We start from the raw sequence: 20,120 nt of genomic DNA, 5'->3' as shown, positions 1-20,120 counted from the left end.
CGCCAATTAAAAGCAAACCAAATCTTTATTTGAAAAGTTGGTTTTTACCTTTGAATTGAAAGTTTAAACTTTTGATAAGTTTTGAGTTTGAAAGGCTAAGTTGTTAAGAAAGTGGTTTATGGTATCTTTTGGAGTTTCGAGTGTCGAAATTGGAATCTGTCGATTTCATCAGCCCCAAAATATGAAATCTAATTTGTGAGAGTTGTCGGTTCCGTTTTTGAGATTTTTTGAGGATTTGAGGTCCTAAGTTGTTAAATTGAGGAATGTAAAGTTCGGATGCTCGGATGGGGATTCCAAGAGTTTAGTTGGATTCGGAGGATAATTTTAGGCCTAGGTGAGATCTTGATTGATTTTTGAGAGTTTTCGAGTTTATTTTAGCCTTTTTAGAACTGAGTTGATTTCTTGTGATTTTCACATATATCCGGTCAAGGAAGCCTCAGATTCATGTTTTGACAGTTCCATTAATTCTTGAATGTCGAGTATAATCAATTTTCATATGTGATTTTGAGTTAGCTTATTTTTCTGCGTTCTGGTGCAATTCTGCGTGTTCGCGGAGGGTAAGTGGTGAGAATCCCGCATTTGTGGAGTCTCCTCACGTTCGAAGGAGGTCAAGGTGTTTGATCTCCGCGTTCGCGAAGTAACCCTTGCAGTGTTAAACCCAAATTTGAGGGTTTCTTCATTTTTATTTTTGGATCTTCGAGAATTCGGTAGAGGCGATTTCAGTCAGGCTTTTCAAGATAAAATGATCGGGTAACATTTCATAATTCTAAATCTTCGAATACCCAATATTATTATTGAATTTATGAGTTTAAAACGAGATTTTGGGTTTGAACTTGAGTTTTAAAGTAAAAATGAGTTATGAACTGATTTTCAAATCTATTTTCGAAATGATTTTTTCCTAATGAATTCCTAGAGCCTTGAATAATATTTTCAAGTATTGTTTTTCCGGATTCAAATTGTAATTTTAGAACTGAGTTTTTTTGTGTTAGATTGATCCATCATTCAAGGGAAATGTTGTGGGTGTTGTTGTTTCCGAAAAGTAATTTTAAATACCTGTTTATTTATAGATTGTGTGTCTTCAAAAGTGATTTGAAAGAAGAAGACTCAACTATTGAAGTGATTGTTGATTGATTTAAGGCAAATAGATTCCTAATCCTTGTGCATGTTGGAGTAATAGGAATGAGGTGAAGGATTTAAATCGTCCACTTGATATATGGTATTATAACTATTGGAGTGGTTGTTTGAATTTCGAATTTCATTGTGCTGCTCTAAAATTGTTAACATTATCCATCATTGGAATTCTTTTTAGAAGGTAGATTGAGGAAGTGTTCTTTTCCCTATTTTTATAACATTTTTCACATATGAAGAAAATGGTATTGTCAACAATATATGTTGTACTATGTCTTCTAGAATGCAGCTAGTGACAATTGGATTAGATTAAATTTGAGCGGAGCATAATGGGTTAAGATAACAATTAAGTCTAGATCAATTCAATTCAAATTTGTTTGGTTTAAAATGGATTAGGTAATGGATCATATAGCAGGTCAAGATCAACTTCATTTTTACTGAGATTAATTGTTTTACTTGGTCTTTTAAAATATTTTACTATCTAATAAATAAAATTTTGTATCATGACTATATAACATATCAAAGTGAAAATAAAATAAAATACTTTGAAAAGATTTTTCATGAGCCAATTTGGATGAGTCCGGAGTCTAAAGGGTATAAAAAAAAATTTTAAAAAATGAAAATCGCTGCCTAGGCAGCGGTTTTCTAAAGAAAAAAGTTTTTTTTAAAAAAAAATTGAAAATCGCTGCTTAGGTAGCGATTTAAAAGAAAATCACATTTTGCAAAATCGCTGCTACTGCAGTGATTTTGCTTTTTCCAGTTGAGGAAATCGCTGTTGTTCCAGCGATTTTACCGTTTTTGTTAATATAAAATTTTATATACCATTTTAAAATTTTTGTTAATATTTTATACCTTTAGGCTCCGGACTCCAATTTGAATTGCACATCAATTTAATTTTTAATGGGTTAAAATAAATTGAATTAAGCTAATAAATGAGTGTATTAATAAGCCACTCTTACTTAAATTGATTAGGCGGTTGGACGGGCTAGATTGATTTTATTACTCCTAAATGTAGCTCTTTAATTTATTCAATTACAACTAGATCAAACAAGAAAAAAAATATGATCTGGTCGAATTAAAGAAAAAAAACTTCACCTATAGACTGATTTGATTGTGTACATGATATAAAATTTTATAATTAAGCTTTTTGGAGTATTTGAAATTTTATGTCATGATTTTAATGTACGAGATGAAATTATATGTCTAAATTTGATGTGTGCACAAATTGGATTAAATCAAACCAAATCAAACAGAATTCTAATTTGGATTGATTTTTTTTAATTAGGTTTTGAATTAGTAATTTACTTTGTTTGAATTTTTGTTGCATTGAAATTTAGAAAAACTAAAATAAATATGCATATGTATTTATATTAAAATTGCAAATACAAATTTAATTATATTTCTGATTATTGACATAGCAGAATAATCGAATATAAAAAAATAAATCAAAAAAAGATAATCAAACCAAATAAAATTTACTTTGATTCAAATTGGTTACACTTCTTCAAACACCTACTTATTTTTTAATTTTACTCTCATTTTATTCACATCATTAAAAATTTAACATATTTGAATAATATACGCTACTTTGTAACATAATTCAAACTAATTTAATTGGTTGACCTAATAAGCAAATTTTTGGCTAATCAAGTTTACCAAAAGAAAAAAAAAATTGCCTAAACAAATATGTGTGTTGTAATATCTTTGACAAAACAAACATTATGCCCCCTTCATCTTATTGTGAAAAATACTCAAATTAAATGAACAAAGGTAGATAGGCAAAAGAAAAGGCATAACACATAAATATGACACTTAATTTAGTTTTAACGAATAACTGTTTCTTTTAACTTTGAGTTTGCACAAATAAACACTTAAATTTATATAAATTTAAACAAGTAGAAACACGTATCTTACATGACATAATACACGTAGGACGCCACTTAGGACACAAAGTTACCCTGTAGGGTGTCATGTAGGATGAATGTGTTTATTTATTCAATTTTATTTAAGTTTAAATGTCTACTTATACACACTTAAAATTAAAAATCATAATTGCCAACGAACGATAAGTGTTGAGTTTAATACACATTGGAATCTTCTTTTTTTGAAAAATGTGAAATGTTTTTGTATAAAGAAGCAAGCAAAATTTCATGGTGTAAAGATACTTCATGTCTTGTCACGTTGCTATGTTCAACATATGTGTGACATGGTCATGGGGATTTGATCACCAATAAACCCTTTGATCTACTAACGGTCAGAGCACATAATTTATTTATATAGAAAAAATAAAATATTATTGAAGATATATATCTTATCTTATTATATATGTTGAATGTGTGTCTCTTATTATTGTGTCTTGGTGTATAATTAATAAATATATTGAAATAGATATCTTAAAATTTCTAAGTACATGTACTTCACACATCAGCCTAATGTGGAGTTTTTTGGACAAGAATTTTCACTCTACTACCACCAAAACCCCATAGTGTTTGTCTCTATTATAATTTTGTGGTGTTTTTGGTATCGAGGGGAGTGTTAAATAATTGAAAAAAGGTCAAAAATATTATTAAATAATTTAAAATAGATTATATTTATTCTTAAATAATATTTCGGCTCAAAATCTTTTTTTCATTAAATTATTAGGTCAAAAGTGTCCTTGTTAACGAAAGTTTTTTAAATGTCAAAATGATGTCACATTGCACGTCAATAAGGTTTCACTAGCACATATACTAAACGGAAATTGTCAAAAATACCTTTAAACTATTCGAAATAGCTCACGTTTACCCTTAGACACTACGTCAAAAATGAGCTTTATCGACAAATAATTAGCAAATTGCCGCTAAATATGTATTTTTAGCGGCAATTAGCACTCTTTGTATGTGTCACTATAGACTTTAGCGACTCGAATCTAATGACAGTTACCTAATACCGATAAACACTTTATCACTCTTTATTAATGTGTATATTTATTGCCATTAAAAGTTTGTTTTTGTTGTAGTGAACTATATTTCGACTCAAAACTACTCTTCCCGTCAAATAATTTGATCAAAATTACGCTTCATATTAACAAAAGTTATTAAATATCACGTAGATAGCACATTATATATGCCAAACACACTCTTACTATACTACTAAATAATCGTTGCAATTTATAAGTTGAACACGTTACCTGCCAGCTGAATGGTTAATAGTTATTCCAACAAAATGATGTCTACTTCTAGCAAAAGGATATTGTGGTCCTCATTAAATATTCACTTTACATTTTTAGTTTTCCACCAAAACCATGAGTTAAATTGAATTTTTTTTTTTCCCTACACATAATGCATTTATATATCAAAGTAATTACTGAATTATACCATTTATAATAATAATAATATATTTGTCAAAAGGTTATTCCATCTTTTAGCTGCTTTCACATGAACAATAATTAGATCTGATCTAAAAAAAAAAAAAGTTACTCCATTTTCAAATTAAATTTCTCAGTTTAGCTTTGTGTCCGTATTAAGAAAAGGGGTTAAAATTATGACTTGCACTTATTTTCTAAATCCCATTTATTAATTTAGGTTTAGTTTACCAATAAATAAACACAAGAAGTAGTCGAAGAGAGTTCGATATACATGTAAAATTATAGTAATTACGTATTAATAATATAATTTTTCGTCGAAACTTCGCCCCTGAATGTGGTAGAGTAGTAAGTACTCTTTCATCTTTAACTAGGTGAACTTTTTATTGTACCCCCAACATGGGATCGAAAACCCGATGTGGACTTCTAAATATGAATTTAAACTAATCAAATTTCAATGTAGATATCAAACATAGATCGAAAAATCAAAAATTTAGTTTAGCTTTGACCCACTATTGAACTAGTGAGTGATATATATGAATGATGATGTCGTAAGAAGTAAGACTACACTTTAGTCCAAGCACAATAATGCTTTTACTTGCACCCACTAAAGAACACCTATAATATAGTCATATTGCATATTTTTCTTATACCTGAATTATACGTATAACGATAAGAAGTATATATGAAAAAGGTTTTCATTCTCATATTAATGATATACATATGGTGAAGGACATTGATTATATACAAGTTACAATTGTGGTTTTAAGTAAAAAAAAACACTTTGAAAGCAAAATTACACTCAACCACCGGCTACATTTTGCTTACCGGGGTGGCCTAAAACCATAGTAAATTTACATTTACCAAACTATAGAATTTTAAAATGGGATTTGAATTGTTAGCTAGTAGTGTCACAAAAATTTTCATTCATTTGGTTTTGTACTGCTTTGATAGCAGCAACTCTAGCAGCAGTGGCAGCTCTGTTCGCAGCGGTGACTGCATTTTTCACTTGTTCATCTACTCTCCGTAGTTTAATTGCGTTTTCTGCTGCTTTCCTAGCAGCCTGTACATATCAAACATCGACGGATCAGTATGCGCGTATGCATCAACACTGAGTGTTTTAAATGTCAGCGAAAATTACCTGAACAGCTCGAAGGACAGCATCAGTCAGTGGGGGAGATGGAGTTTTCAAATTGCCAGAGTCCCATTCCCCACATCTAGTATCACCATTTCTAAATGTATACATTCCGAAACCTTGCTTTCGACCTTCATGCCATGACCCTTCATAGCAATGCCCGTTTGCGAAATGATACACACCAAAACCATGAATCTTGTCTCCGAAATATTCACCTGCATAACGATCCCCGTTTCTGCATAACATAACATACATTCAACGATCTCCGTTTACATAACCTTTCATCAAACGAGACAAAAATCATCATTGCATTTTAGGAAAGCATGATCTGATCCGTAGCTAACAAACAAAATTATGTTCTTGATCTATCCACTAACAAACAACAGTTTAACAGTCCAAAAAAGAACAAAATAATAATAGAATCCAAGAATTACAGCTAGCACCAGCTATATCGATCACGAGTCTTTCGTTTTATACCTGAAATGGTAACATCCGAGGCCATGTTTGACTGCGCATTTGAATTCACCAATGTAACAGCTACCATCAGAGCAAGATTGTGATCCAACACCATGGCTTTGTCCATTACACCATTGACCAGCATAAGTATCTCCTGTATAGAACTTGTAAACACCATAGCCATGTCTCAGTCCTTGCCTATATTGTCCTCTATATTTGCTACCTCTAGCCCAATTCTCTATCCCATAGCCATCATACTTACCATCAACCCAATCACCTTCATATCTTCCTTTAACAAAATAGTTGTAAACTCCACTACCATTACACCTCCCTTTATGATACTCACCTTCATACATATCACCATTACTGTAAAACTCAACTCCTTCCCTCACAACCTGCTTCTCATTTTCACATTTTCCCTCTTTATCCCCCAATTTTGTTTCCCCAATGAACCATTGAACAGGCTTTGAATGGGTTCTCTGAAACCCAAACCGTTTCCCATACTCATCAAACAAGTTCCTAAACACAGTATACCTTTGGTGAATGAACTCCCTGTTCTTCCCAACGAAGAACAACAAAACCGCTACGAAAATTAGAGCTAACAGAACACTCTCTGACATGGGTATATTATCCCTGCTAAAGAAAACGAAAAGGGTGTACATTAAAACAACAGAAACTACCAGAACCGGAACAAACCTCGCCGGACCAGATCGGAACGGCGAGAAAAACGAACCACGACGAACCGGAGTCGAACCGGGTTTATGCGGCTTTTGCTCTTCAATATCCGGTTCATGGTCAATACCAAATTCGTTAATCGACGAAAAGCTATGAATTGACGACCGGATAGTTGGAGAAGACCGGAGAAGTGAAGACTGTGTCCTCGTTAACTTCGCCTGGCTTTTCTGACCGTCCATTTTTCAACTCACCTAAAATCTTTAAATTTTTTTTTTACTCAAACTTCACTCTAATTTTCGATACCTAGATATCTTCAACTCCAACGCCGGCTTCATTTCTCAGGCGACGACCGGAGTGGCGTAGGATAAGAAGTAGAACCAGTGCGCAGGTTAAACCAGGTTTTTTCTTGGGAATCGTGTGAGAGAGATGAACAGAAAAAAGATATAGAAAGGACCGGGTTTTATTTGAGATTATGGAGGCACTTAGATTTAATATGAACCGTTGATTTCAATAATCAACGGTTAGATTTACATGAGTATTATTAGCCGTTAGATTAAGCACCCGGTTTCGACGGGGAAGGTTTGGTCGTGGGATCTAGATTCCACTCTTTTTTCGCTTTATTCACTGTTGCAGCCTCGGCACGTGCCCCACTGTACAATTTTTGAATTTAAATTATTGATTCGATTAATTTAAAATTTAAAATAAATATAATAATTTAATAATTTTATCGAGTACTTAATTTTTTTTTTAATTGTCAGTATCATTCTGATCTGTGTAACGCTAAGACAACTTTATTGTATAAACTTATTAATTGGTCATGTCTACTTTTTTCTGTTATTTTTTTTTGTTTGTTTTAAAACCAAAATTTGGACAAGAGTCTTGGGTTCGAAGATTGGTCTTCAATGAGGACAGATTCAAGAAAATAGTTAATTACTATATATTATTTTGGTCATATAACAAATATAAAAATTAAATTTTTATGCTATAGTTATAATTTTACATATTTGTACTCTATAACAAATTTTACAATGCTATTTTGATGTATATGTAAAAGGCAGTGATTATTTCGTTATACATATATATATAAAAAATAATTGTAAAATTTGTTGGTTTCTCTTCAGATTTGCATAATTTCACTGGCAGACCATTTTTATAAATTGTTACTTGCCTCTCGTTTGTATAGATCATTGGCATCTTCTCAATTCAATTTTATGTGTTTGTATATCTGTATAGAATTTGAATTTGTATACAGCTGAATCGAAATAAAACGTTTGTATATCAAATATTGTTCTCTCTCTCACTTTATACAAACATAAATTATACATTGTATTTTGTATAATTTGTGTTTGTATAAAGCGAGAAAGAAAGGCAAAAGAAAATTGGGGCAGAAATATTTTGTATCGTATAATTATAAGTGTATAGGACGAATATATTTTTATTTGCATGTGCATATACGATTTTTCTCTCGCTTTATACAAAACGCAATTTATACATTTTTGTTTGTACAAAGCGAGAGATGTGAGGAGGAGAGTGGCGAACGAGAGAGGGAGAGTGACGCGAGCAAGAGTTTAATAGAGAGAGGCGACTGAAAACATGTTTGGCTATGAAACATAATTAAATTAAATTGTAATAATATAATTAATTTAAGTTCAGGCTTTGAATTTCGTGTATAAGTCTACGTGTATTAAAATGTGTGATAAATAAATTATTTATAATTAAAATTTATATTATATGTGAATAAAAAAAATTCTTTATAATATGAATTAAACTTGTTTTATAAATGAATTAAAAATGATCAGATAATAAAAAAAATATTATTACTATAAATGATAAACATTTTTTTATTATAATATATTTATTTAATTTCCCTTTTTTTTTAAATCCGCATATATTTATCTCTATTTGCTATATCTGAAAGTAGAAAACTAGAAATGAACAACTTCAAGATATTTGTTTTTTTCTACCACCCCTATTATTCATTATCTTTATCTCGATTTCTTTTTTATAATTATTATTTTATTATTAATTATATTATATGACATTTTGTTTTAACATATTATATTGTAAGTTATATGAGACTGTTAATTAAGTTTTTAGTATAAGCATTTTTAGTAAACACATTATGATCTTGTACAATTTCGATTTTCATGAGTATTTCTTTAAAATAATCTCATTCTCATAGAAAATTAGTTACTTTTACATTTACATTGACAAATTTTGTTAAGTGTACACATATAGTTTAAACTTCGCTCATATAAAATACAAATTTTTATTAAGAATCAAATACTCAATCTTCACAAATTATTATCGAATAAATATATTCAAATCATGGAAAAAGAATAAATAATTAATAATGCATTTCACAATAAGCCACTTTAAATTTTCTCCTACATCAATAAAATATCTAAATATATCAGATTTTGTTTTATAAAGGGATAATGATTTGAAAAATATCTCAACTTTGATCGAATTTGTTGCGATACTATACTTTCATGAGAACCTATTACCCTCCTGAACTATTTGATAGTGTATTTTTTATTCCTGAACTATTTAATAGTGTATTTTAAAGGTATATACGTGTCCACGTGAACATATTACTATTTATAATTATGCATTATTTTTTATGTCCACGTGAGCAAATATATATGTTTAAAATACGATATTAAATAGTCTATGAAGGTAATAGGTGTCCTCGTAAAAATTTAGTTTCATAACAATAAATTTTATCATGAGATATTTTTCAAACCCTTATCGGTATTATAAAACAAAGTCATCCTTTGTCATTTGGTAAATATATTTGATTTGCTTGTATCTACTAAGTATTTCTATTATAAAAAATAAATGCAATATTCAGTCAATTGCAGTTAGTTACATACCTCTTATTTTTTAATTAGGAACAATTTTTATTTGTATTTGTATTTGTCACACCATGTTTACAAAATTGAAAAAGGAATCGCAAGGCTCATACAATCAACACAATTATATTTCATATTTTTTCAATATACGTTTTATATAATATTTTCCATTGCAGAAATGAAATTTATCTCACCCAAATATTTCATAACAAAATGAGTATTCAATATGTTTTTTATATTTTCTTTTATAACACTCATATTAAAGCCAATAATCAAATCATATACAAATAATAACATGTGATTGATTTCTCTCTTTATATATATGCAAATTTATATATGCATACACACACATTATGCAAATATATACATACATACACACACATTTGCAATCCTTCTATCTTTTTAGCATTTCTCAAAAATGCAAATATTACATTTTTCATGATGAATTTTTTCTCATTTCATGAATTTTTACTATTTCAAAATTTAAATATCACCTTTTCTTCATGAAAAGTAGTATCACTTTATTACGAACAATGTTAGTTTAAATTTTTATAACATTTTTCCACTTGAATTGATTAAGTAGAAAAAAATACTCTATCCATCCATGATTTCTCTTTCGTCTCTCGAAGAAATTTAACAATGTTAAGCGAGATGATGTTGAGATCTCCTATTTAATATATGTACTTTTTCAAATTGAAACTTCTTAAAATTGTTGATGTATATCAAAAACTAAAATAAATTACACTTAAAAATAAAATGAACATAAATAAATGACTTTATTAGTCTTACTCTTGGCGCCCCTTATCTTCAAATCTTAGATTTACTCTACTTTATAGAGACCAGTAATATTGATTTTTGAAAAATTTCGTAATCATAAATTGTGTTCAGTTATATAAAGAATTGCAAACTTTTGCTAATTGCAAAATGTAAAAACATTATTTTATCTCAAAATATAGCGAAATATACTGTATTTGGGTGCATAATAATAGTGAAACACGTTGTATCAACATGCATGGTAAATATATACATTTGTATTTATACAATATCTCTATAGAGAAATACATTTTATTTGCATGTATAACAATAGTTAAAATACATTTGTATTCACAGACATAATAAGTGTATGACAAGAGTTAAAATTTTCGATAAGAGTGTTCAAAATCCAAAGAAATAGACAAACGAAATTTCCGAAGAAAGTTCTACATCTACTATAAATATCTAAAAAAATATTCTAACCACATAAAAATAATATAATTTTTCACTGAAAGAGATTCGAATGAATCCCTTAAAGATATGATGGCTCCGCCACTGAATGTATCCATATATACACAAATATCTCTATCTAACAATATCGCACGGAGTGTATTTATGTATATATCAACTATAAAACCTCATATTATCATTATATTATATAGTTTTTTTTTTTAAAAAAAAAAACACCAGTATTTTGGATAAATATAAATTTTAATTTGTTGTGTCACTTGCTTAATTTATTAGTACTCTAAGCCAAAGGGGCTTGACAACGTCTCTAGCTCCTACTGACTCCCTTTGCCACCCATATTAATTATATTGTTTGACTCTCAATAATTAATTTTCAACTTTATTTATTGCATAAGTTTGATTGTTCAATTGCTTTTGCATGCATCACCACATACGAAATAAACCAAAACCACTCAATTTAATGGCGTTGTACATTTTGACCTTTGCTTTATGTGATTGTCACACTAGTCCAAATGGCCAATACTGATTGCATAATTTTGACCAAAATTTCTATAAATTCAGACTAATTAAGACAAGCAACCCTATGTCATTTTCTTTTACTAGGTGGTAATGACGAAGTCAAAATTTTTAATAAGAAAATTTAAAATTTAAAGAAATAGACACACGAGGTAAAGGAAGAGAGTTTGATATTTACTATTTATATCTAAAAAATTATTTTAATCAGATAAAAATATAATTTTTCATCAAAAGAATTTGAATGAACCCGTAATGGTGGTATATTTACCTTTTCCCTTCTTTTTGTTTTCTATTAGAGTTTGACATTTTGCTCCCTAATACTAATATGGATTAGTTTTTATATTATCAGATATCCTGAAGTATAATTATATTATTGTTAGTTTAATGGAATTATACTAACCTATTATGTCAGGTTAATATAAAAATGATGTATAATATGATTTTTTTGTAACGACCTGTTAGTCGTTTTGAGCAGCAGATTTTATTTCTGGAAAAACTGGCTGGGACGACGGAACCCACGACGGACCGTCATGGGCACGACGGACCGTCGAGGGTGTCTCATTTCAAAACACTTAGAATTTCTAAAAAATGGGTACTGAAATCGACTCTCTGAACTTCGTAACGGAATGGCAGGATGGACCGTCGCAGGCACGACGGCCCGTCACAGGCTGCGTAATCCCAGGCGGGGTCGGATTTCTTTAAATGTTTTAAGGGACATTTTTTACTATTCCTGCTTTAATTATAAAGTTAGTGGGTTAATGTTAATAAGTCTAATTACTTGGGGATTAAAAGAGGTAACCTTGAGTAAATTAGTGGGTTATTATTGCCATCTTTTATTTTTAATTATATGCTAATTAGGGTAAAAGAAAGAGGATTTGAATAAAGAAAATAGAAAGAACAAAGAGAGAGAGGGGATCGAACGAGAAGAGGAAAACACAAAGCTTTGGGAAATTTGCTTGCTTGATCACTAATCTTCGGAGGAGGTAGGTTATGGTTTTTATGCTACTCGTAGTAAACTCTTAATAGCGAATGATATGTATTGGGTAGTGTTGTAAACCCTTCTATATGCTTAATTGTATGCTTGCATGAATGTGATTATATAATTGTGATAAAATAAGCATGATGAAGCTATTGAATCCTGAATCTTGAAAAAGAAACCCTAATCTACTTTGTTAATGATGATGCCTTGGTATAAAAGAAGGCTTGATGAACGAAAGTAGTGAGATTAGGGGATCGGGTGCCACGTTCCGGTACCAGGATAGTATATGAGGATCGGAGTGTCACGTTCCGACACCAGGATAGTATATGGATCGGGTGCCACGTTTCGGTACCAGGATAGTATATGAGGATCGGAGTATCACGTTCCGACACCAGGATAGTATATGGATCGGGTGCCACGTTCCGGTACCAGGATAGTATATGAGGATCGGAGTGTCACGTTCCGACACCAGGATAGTATATGGATCGGTAACCACGTTCCGGTACCAGGATAGAATGAGGATCGGAGTATCACGTTCCGACACCAGGATAGTACATGAGGAGCGGAGTGTCACGTACCGACACGAGAGGAATAAAGATAATGAATCTTGAAAGATGTTAATATATTCAATCTAATGAACCTAATTCCCAAATGAGTATGATGAGGAGGCGTGAGTCCTCATTGATGTGCTTGGTGTTGTAACCAAGGGTTATGATAATTGTAAATGCTGCATGCTAAGAATATTAGTTGATTTTATGATGTTATTTGATATATACTGTTTTCTATTTTGAGTTGGCCGATGATACCTACTCAGTACTTGTGTTTGTACTGACCCCTACTTGTATATGTTTTCTTCTGTTCATTGTGGAGTGCAGCAAACGTACCGTCATCTTCAACTCAACCGCAACTCTAGCCAGTCTTCATTACTCCGGATTTCAGGGTGAGCTAATGCTTCTAGCTTGGACTGGATCTTCCTCTTCATGTCTTGATGCCTTGAAGTTCCGGCATGGACTAGCTGTTTATGTATTTTAGCTTCTTAGATACTCTTAGATTTAGTAATTTGAAGTAGATGTTCTTGTGATGATGACTTCCAGATTTTGGGGATAATAATAGTTGTTGAGTTTTTAAAAGTTATTGAATTGGTTTTTATTAATGAGTTTAAGTCTTCCGCATTACTTTCTGTTGATATTATATTGAAACGTTAAGGTTTAGATTGGTTGGTTCGCTCACATAGGAGGGTAAGTGTGTGTGCCAGTCGCGGCTCGATTTGGATCGTGACATTTTTATGGTATTATTTTTATACAAGTTAACATTTTCTTTTCAACGGTCAATGTAAATTAACTCATTTCGATTTTTTTTTCTTGACATTTGAAGAATTTTGTATTTGATAAATGTGAATTTACTAGTGCAAGTATGAATATATTGATATTTGAGGGGATATTAGCGAGGATTTTCTCATTTTATAATCTCCTCTTTTATTTTCCTTTCTGCTACCTTTAGTTATAATTTGAATGAAACAATAGACATATATAATTATGTATAAGCGTGTATATAGATGATTTTAAAATGGAATTTGAATGAAACAATAGACATATATTCTGAGTTCTTTCAACACTTGTCATGTATTATATTAATTACAATAACATGTTTAGTGTAATTTTATAAGAGGAGTTTGAAAAGAATAAAGTGTACAACGATGTTATCCTAATTTTCTGAAATAGAAAAGTTATTTTTAATAGACCCTTAAATCAAGAAAAAATAAATCAAAGCAAATCGAAGAAAAAAATTAAAAGTGAAGAAACAACTTGACAATATACTAAAGAAAATGCATGATAAAAAAAATGAATCAATACTAGGAAAAATTACATAAATTAGTACATTTTAATAAATAATTACTGATTTTAGCAATATATTTTATTTATTACCATTTATGAAAATACTATATTAAATCTGCAATATGAATTAAAAGTGAATAATGTATGCAATATATATGAATTATAATTGTTTTTTGAAAATATATTATGTTTGTTTGATAAAAATTTGACACATTATATTATAAGTATATTAAAATGTGTGATAAATGTATTATTTATCATTAAAACTTATAATAAATTATTTTTTGCAATATGTATTAAACTTGTATTGTAAATGAATTAAAAGTAATCAAGTGAAAAAAATATATTATTGCTATAAATGAGAAATATTTTTTTTATTTTAGTATATTTATAAGTTTCCCTTTTATTTATCTTGTCGTTATTTTACTTTTATTTCTTCCGAAAAAGAATAATAATTTATAAACTGTTTTTTATAAATAAAATCTCTCATGTTCAAGAATCTGAGTTGAAAAATTGTACCATATTTTTTTATTTGATTGTGATCACAAAATATTGGATAACGAACCATAATTAATTCGATAGAATCATAGTGGGATATGTTTGATATGGTCTCCAATTTTGTACCATTCTTTTCTAATTTTCAAAAATATTAAAATGACTTCTTCAACTAATAATATCTAAAAAAAAAAAAACAAATCATTTCAAATTGTTCTATTTTCCTTATTTTGAAACAATCACCAAAAAGAAGAATATTATTTTATCTATTTAAGTAATTTTAATACTTATTTTGAATAATTCATCATATGTTTTACATTTTTTCCTCTGGACTTGATAAAGATAATTTCTCCTTTTCTTTTATTTATTTATTCCATACTTATTCTTTTGGTTTTTTCGTTTTCTTTTAGTTGTCATATTACTCGTTTCGAGAGAAAATTTTAATTTAATTAATTTTTAAATTTAAATTAAATGATATTAAGATATTCAATAACTATACAAAAAATATTATATACAAAGAAAAAATACTAATAAATAGTCAAAGTTCAAATCATTTTAACTCTCAAAGAGAAAACTGTCACAATTAAAAAGAAATGAAAGAATAATCTGTTTCAAAAAAATATATCTCTTCCTTTTTAGTAATTTTTAAATTCTAATTTTTCATGTGACACATATATCTATAATAATAAAATTATAAATAAATTTAATACATCTAAAATATCTATAATTTAATATTACTTAAACTCTATATCAAATTAAAATAAATCAAATGATTCAAAACGATGAATCTTATTATATTTTGTAAATTGGATGCTACCTACCTTTCACCTGCCAGTTGACTAAACTAAAAATGAATATATCAGCGGCTTAACATTTTTCTAAACTAAAAATGAATTTATTTTTTGAGTTGTTTTTAACTTTATTAAACGCTTTAAGAAGTTAAAAAGTGTGATCAACTTTTAAGTTAATTTAAATATGTTTTAAGCTTGTCATGATTTCAATATAATAATTAAAATATATATCTAAATTAAAACATGATTACAAAATTTTAGACACAAAATATTAGTATCAAATAATAAAACTACTCGATATCTATATTAATCGAAAATAATTAATACAGGTAAAATTGATGAAGATAAATAAAAGTAGAATCAAACACTAAAAGGGGTAAAAGAGTGACATCGAAAACATCTGCCTAAAAAGTTGCGATACATTTAAATGTAAAATTCAAAGCCTAAGAGCGGGGTTTATCCTATTTCATTTGAACTAGTAAATTGTTTTATCTAATACTCTCTCATTTTTTATTTTAGAGTAATGCTAGATGATTATAAAATTTAATTAGAAATTTAAAAAATATATATTTAATTATTTTAAAATAAATTGACTTTCTTTTTATTTTTTTAATTAAAGATATTAAAGTTAAAAGGGCAAAAATATTCAAAAACATAAAATAATATTCTGGTCAAATTTTCTGGCCAAAACGATTTTAGATTTTATACTTTACGATCCTTGAAGAAATTAGGTAAATTTTTTATCATACGCTTATTTAGTATTATCTTGAAGTCAAATTTTTAATAAATACGCATAAATAATTTATTTTGAATAAGTAAATTGACTAACGAACATGAATTAATCATTTAACTTTTCTATGTTGATCAAATTCATATTTTCAAGGTTAATAATGCTCAAAAGTAAACATAAACAATAATATTATTTATATATTAATTTTGTGAAATGACATATACTATTTCAGAACATGTATTCATGAGAATGACATATAAATAGAAACACAACGATTATGAAGAACATGTATTCTTAGTAAGGAGAGGGAGTACACCCGCCGTTCTTTTTTACTTGTCTACAATACTAACAGTAATTGTCCAATAATACTTGTCAAATTTGAAAACTCAAGAAATAATTTACTTTTTATTTCTATTTTACTTTTGCTATTAAAATACTATTCAATACTTCATCCCTTCATTTTTGTATGTCATCCCTTTCAATAAATAGTTGAACTATAATACTTGTCATTTCATAAAACCAATGCATAAATTACCATATTCTTTCAACTATACCCTTAATAGAGTATTTAATTAGTTTTGAAAAATATATAATTTGACCAACCTAGGAAAAGTATAAGAAATTAATATTCATTGGAGCACTTCATATATTGAGTAATGACTATCTCCATTCACTATTCTATAAAATTTGATTTTGAAAATACACTCAAAAATTTAAATAAGTCATCCAAATGCATTTTAGTTTTTCAAATCTAGCATATTTATCATTTATAGAAAAGTTTGACTTAAGAAAACATTAAATAATGGTAGAAGGATAAAATTACTTAATTTTTTAATGCAAGTACAATATAAAAACGTGATATATAAAAAGGAACATATGGGGTATCTGATACATTTTTCAAAACATTAAATTTAATATATTCAAAGGGTAATATAATAACACTACTATTATTGATTGTTTCTTAAGGTGTATGTCAAGTCAAAAGTGGACAACTATTATTGGACAGATGGAGTAATACTATTTCATCCGTTGCAATTTATTTGTTTGAACAACATTTGATTCAAAATTTAAGATACTTAGAAATACTTTTGATTCTATGGTATTAAATTAAAGATATATATATTGTATTAAAATATCCTTAGAGCTTGTTTAAAGATATGTATATTGTATCAAAATATCCTTAAAGCTTGTTCGACACTATTGTTAGAAGGCAAAAATTGTTTTTTTTTTTGAAAAATCAAGTGTTTGACAAATCCTTAAAACTATTTTTAAAATGGAAACGAAAACAAACTTTCTATTGTTGGGAAGAAGCTAAAAGTGTCATGACCAAAAAATGGACGTGATGACACTTGTCTATTCCCACCAAGACAAGCTGACCTCACCCCAACGAAAAATAAATGAAATGCGGAGTACTATAAAGCAAGAACAAGATAAAGCGAAAAAGTAATTTATTTTAATTTGCAGAATGATTTTTAAATTAATTTTTCTTGATATTTTAATTATATTTAAATCATCATATTACTATTTTATTTGTTTATTTAGGTACAATATTGATTATAATTTTTAATATGTACATGTTAATTTAATTAAAATAAAATTTTAAATTTAAATTTCTGTATTAGATATCTAAATGATTTTTCTCTATATAAAACAATCTTAATATTAAAAGTAATTGATACTTGCCCCTTTTCAAAATTTAATTCTGCAGAACATAAAAATACTTTCAAATGAATTAGTCAAACATAAATTTATTTATTTTTTCAAAAACAATTTTTTGAAAAATATTATTTTTATAACAGAAAGAGACATACATCATCATTGAATTGGGAGTAGTTTGAAACGTTTGAATATTTCATTGCGACATTCACTTGTACGTACCAAACTCTTTTAATGTGGTACACAGAGACGGAGCTAAATAGGGGTTCATGGGTTCAGACGAACTCACTAGTTTTTTCGTAGACTCTATATTTATATTAAAAAATTAAAATTTTTATATTAACTTGTGAACCTCCAGACAAATTGATTTTGAACCTCAAACTCTTAATCTTGACTCCGCCTCCGATAGTACCTACAAGTGAATAACCCAATTTGACCTTAATTGGTTTTGATTACTGATTGTCAAACGTAATGGTCCATACGAGAGACAACCTTGTACCTACTTCATCATAAAAATAAAACATACTAAACCCAAAGTCGTTCCTAAATTGAAAATGATTTAAGACAAGCATATCAATGTGCCTGTTTCTTTAATTAACTTTGGTATATAAAAGATATATCTAATTTGTCTTGTCATTTTAAAATGACCCAAAAAAAAGTCCAAAGGTCTTTAATTATATTGTTTATACAATTTGAAGCTTTTACATGAACTAAAGATTGATAAATGAAAACTTGCCACAAGGGAGAGAAAACATTTTTCAATCAGTATAAATTTATTAAATAATAAAGGAAAATGACTTTCATAACGAAACGTAAAAAAAAAAATTATAATAGTGAAATTCCATATTAATTGTTTTTTTCTCGCCCTCTGACTCACCTCACCTCTAGTCCCACCTCGATAGCTCTCATCCTTTATCCCTATAGGATATATCTATAGTGTTTATCTCGATTCTTTAAAATGTGTTTGAAATAATATTTTTTGTTTGATTACTTACAAATATAAAAAGTAAAAATAAAAATGATACACTTTGAGATTTCCGTGAGTGCGATTTGTAACTTTGTATGTATCGATGACTCTTCTTGTACTGTCCACAATGATGGCTATGTGTATCAAATAAAATATAAATTGATTAAATTCTACTTAATCCTCTAAATTAACTTTTTGAGTTTGAATATTAATTACACCCCCTTTATCTTTGAAATGTGGAACTAATAACCTCACTATTCATATCTAGGGTTTCAAAATGGAAAATAATCATTGTTAAAATTTATCAAAGGTTTAAAGTGGAGTACGGAGTTTAAAGGGTACAAAAAATTAACAAAAATTTTAAAACAGTATATAAAATTTTATATTAATCAAAACGGTAAAATCGCTGCATCAACAGCGACTTACCCCACCGGAAAAATTTGCAAAATCTGATTTTTTTTTTTAAAAAAATGAATCGCTGCCTAAGCAGCGATTTATAGAAAAGAAATAAAGAAATCGCTACTGGGAGCAGCGATTTCATAAAAAAAATGTTTTTTTAAAAAAAAATTAAGGGCAGCGATTTCCCAAAAAAAAATTAAAAAAATATTAAATTGCTGCTGGGGCAGCGATTTTTTTAAAAAAAATAAAGAAAGAAATCGCTGCAGGGACAGCGATTTCCTTAATTTTTTTTAGATAAAAAACTTTTTTATGAAATCGCTGCCTAAGATTTTGCAAAATCGTTGCAGAGGCAGCGATTTTGCATTTTTAGGTGGGGTAAGTCGCTGTTGGTGCAGCGATTTTACCGTTTTGGTTTGTATAAAATTTTATATACCATTTTGAAATTTTTGTTAATATTTTGTACCCTTTAGGCTCCGAACTCGTTTAAAGTGTCCCAAATTCCTTAAAAGCTTCAAATTATTAATCATAGTTCTATCTTTATTTCATGACTGTGTTACACATATAAATGTATTACTAAAAGTTTTCACTTTAGTTAATGAAGGATTAGAAATCCTAGGCTAATTACATCCTAGCCTGAAAGTTTTCCTAATTACAAAAATCTCATATTTTTTATTGTTCGGATACATTTTTTGGTTATCCAATACATTGCAAATGATACATTACTTAATGAGATGGATGTATCTAAAGGGGATAGGATGTACGTGAGAAGGGATAGGAATGTATCGGAAGGAGATAGGAATGTAGCCGAGAAGAGATATGGATGTATTTGAGAGGGGATAGAAATGTATTCGACAAATAAGAGATGTATCCGAAAGAGGAATTTTGTAATTTTTTAAATTGTAGGAAATTTACCGATAATGATATCTTTAAGTTGTGTAT

General features: G+C 28.6%; 1 protein-coding gene across 1 annotated transcript; it reads right to left on the bottom strand.

The window, feature by feature from the left end:
* Positions 1-5,155: 5,155 nt before the first annotated feature.
* On the bottom strand, positions 5,156-7,546 carry LOC101249136 (uncharacterized). Its single transcript, XM_004250279.5, has 3 exons — positions 6,084-7,546; positions 5,613-5,841; positions 5,156-5,534 (listed from the first exon to the last, which is right to left on the bottom strand). Exons 1-3 carry the CDS (start codon positions 6,974-6,976, stop codon positions 5,370-5,372), a joined length of 1,287 nt encoding a protein of 428 aa, XP_004250327.1. The 5' UTR covers positions 6,977-7,546; the 3' UTR covers positions 5,156-5,369.
* Positions 7,547-20,120: the final 12,574 nt, after the last annotated feature.

This window comes from Solanum lycopersicum, chromosome 11 (genome assembly GCF_036512215.1).
Source record: "Solanum lycopersicum chromosome 11, SLM_r2.1".
NCBI classification, from domain to species: domain Eukaryota; kingdom Viridiplantae; phylum Streptophyta; class Magnoliopsida; order Solanales; family Solanaceae; genus Solanum; species Solanum lycopersicum.
Note: the sequence above shows the minus strand (reverse complement) of the source record. Positions and strands in the feature narration are given on the sequence as shown.

What these genes read in the sequence shown, in the direction of transcription:
- LOC101249136 (XM_004250279.5), bottom strand. Translation starts at nt 6,976, where the DNA reads ATGGACGGTCAGAAAAGCCAGGCGAAGTTAACGAGGACACAGTCTTCA. An exon ending in CTCGGATGTTACCATTTCAG is followed by an intron (nt 5,842 to 6,083) that starts GTATAAAACGAA and finishes TATGTTATGCAG; the next exon opens with AAACGGGGATCGTTATGCAG. An exon ending in CTGTCCTTCGAGCTGTTCAG is followed by an intron (nt 5,535 to 5,612) that starts GTAATTTTCGCT and finishes TGATATGTACAG; the next exon opens with GCTGCTAGGAAAGCAGCAGA.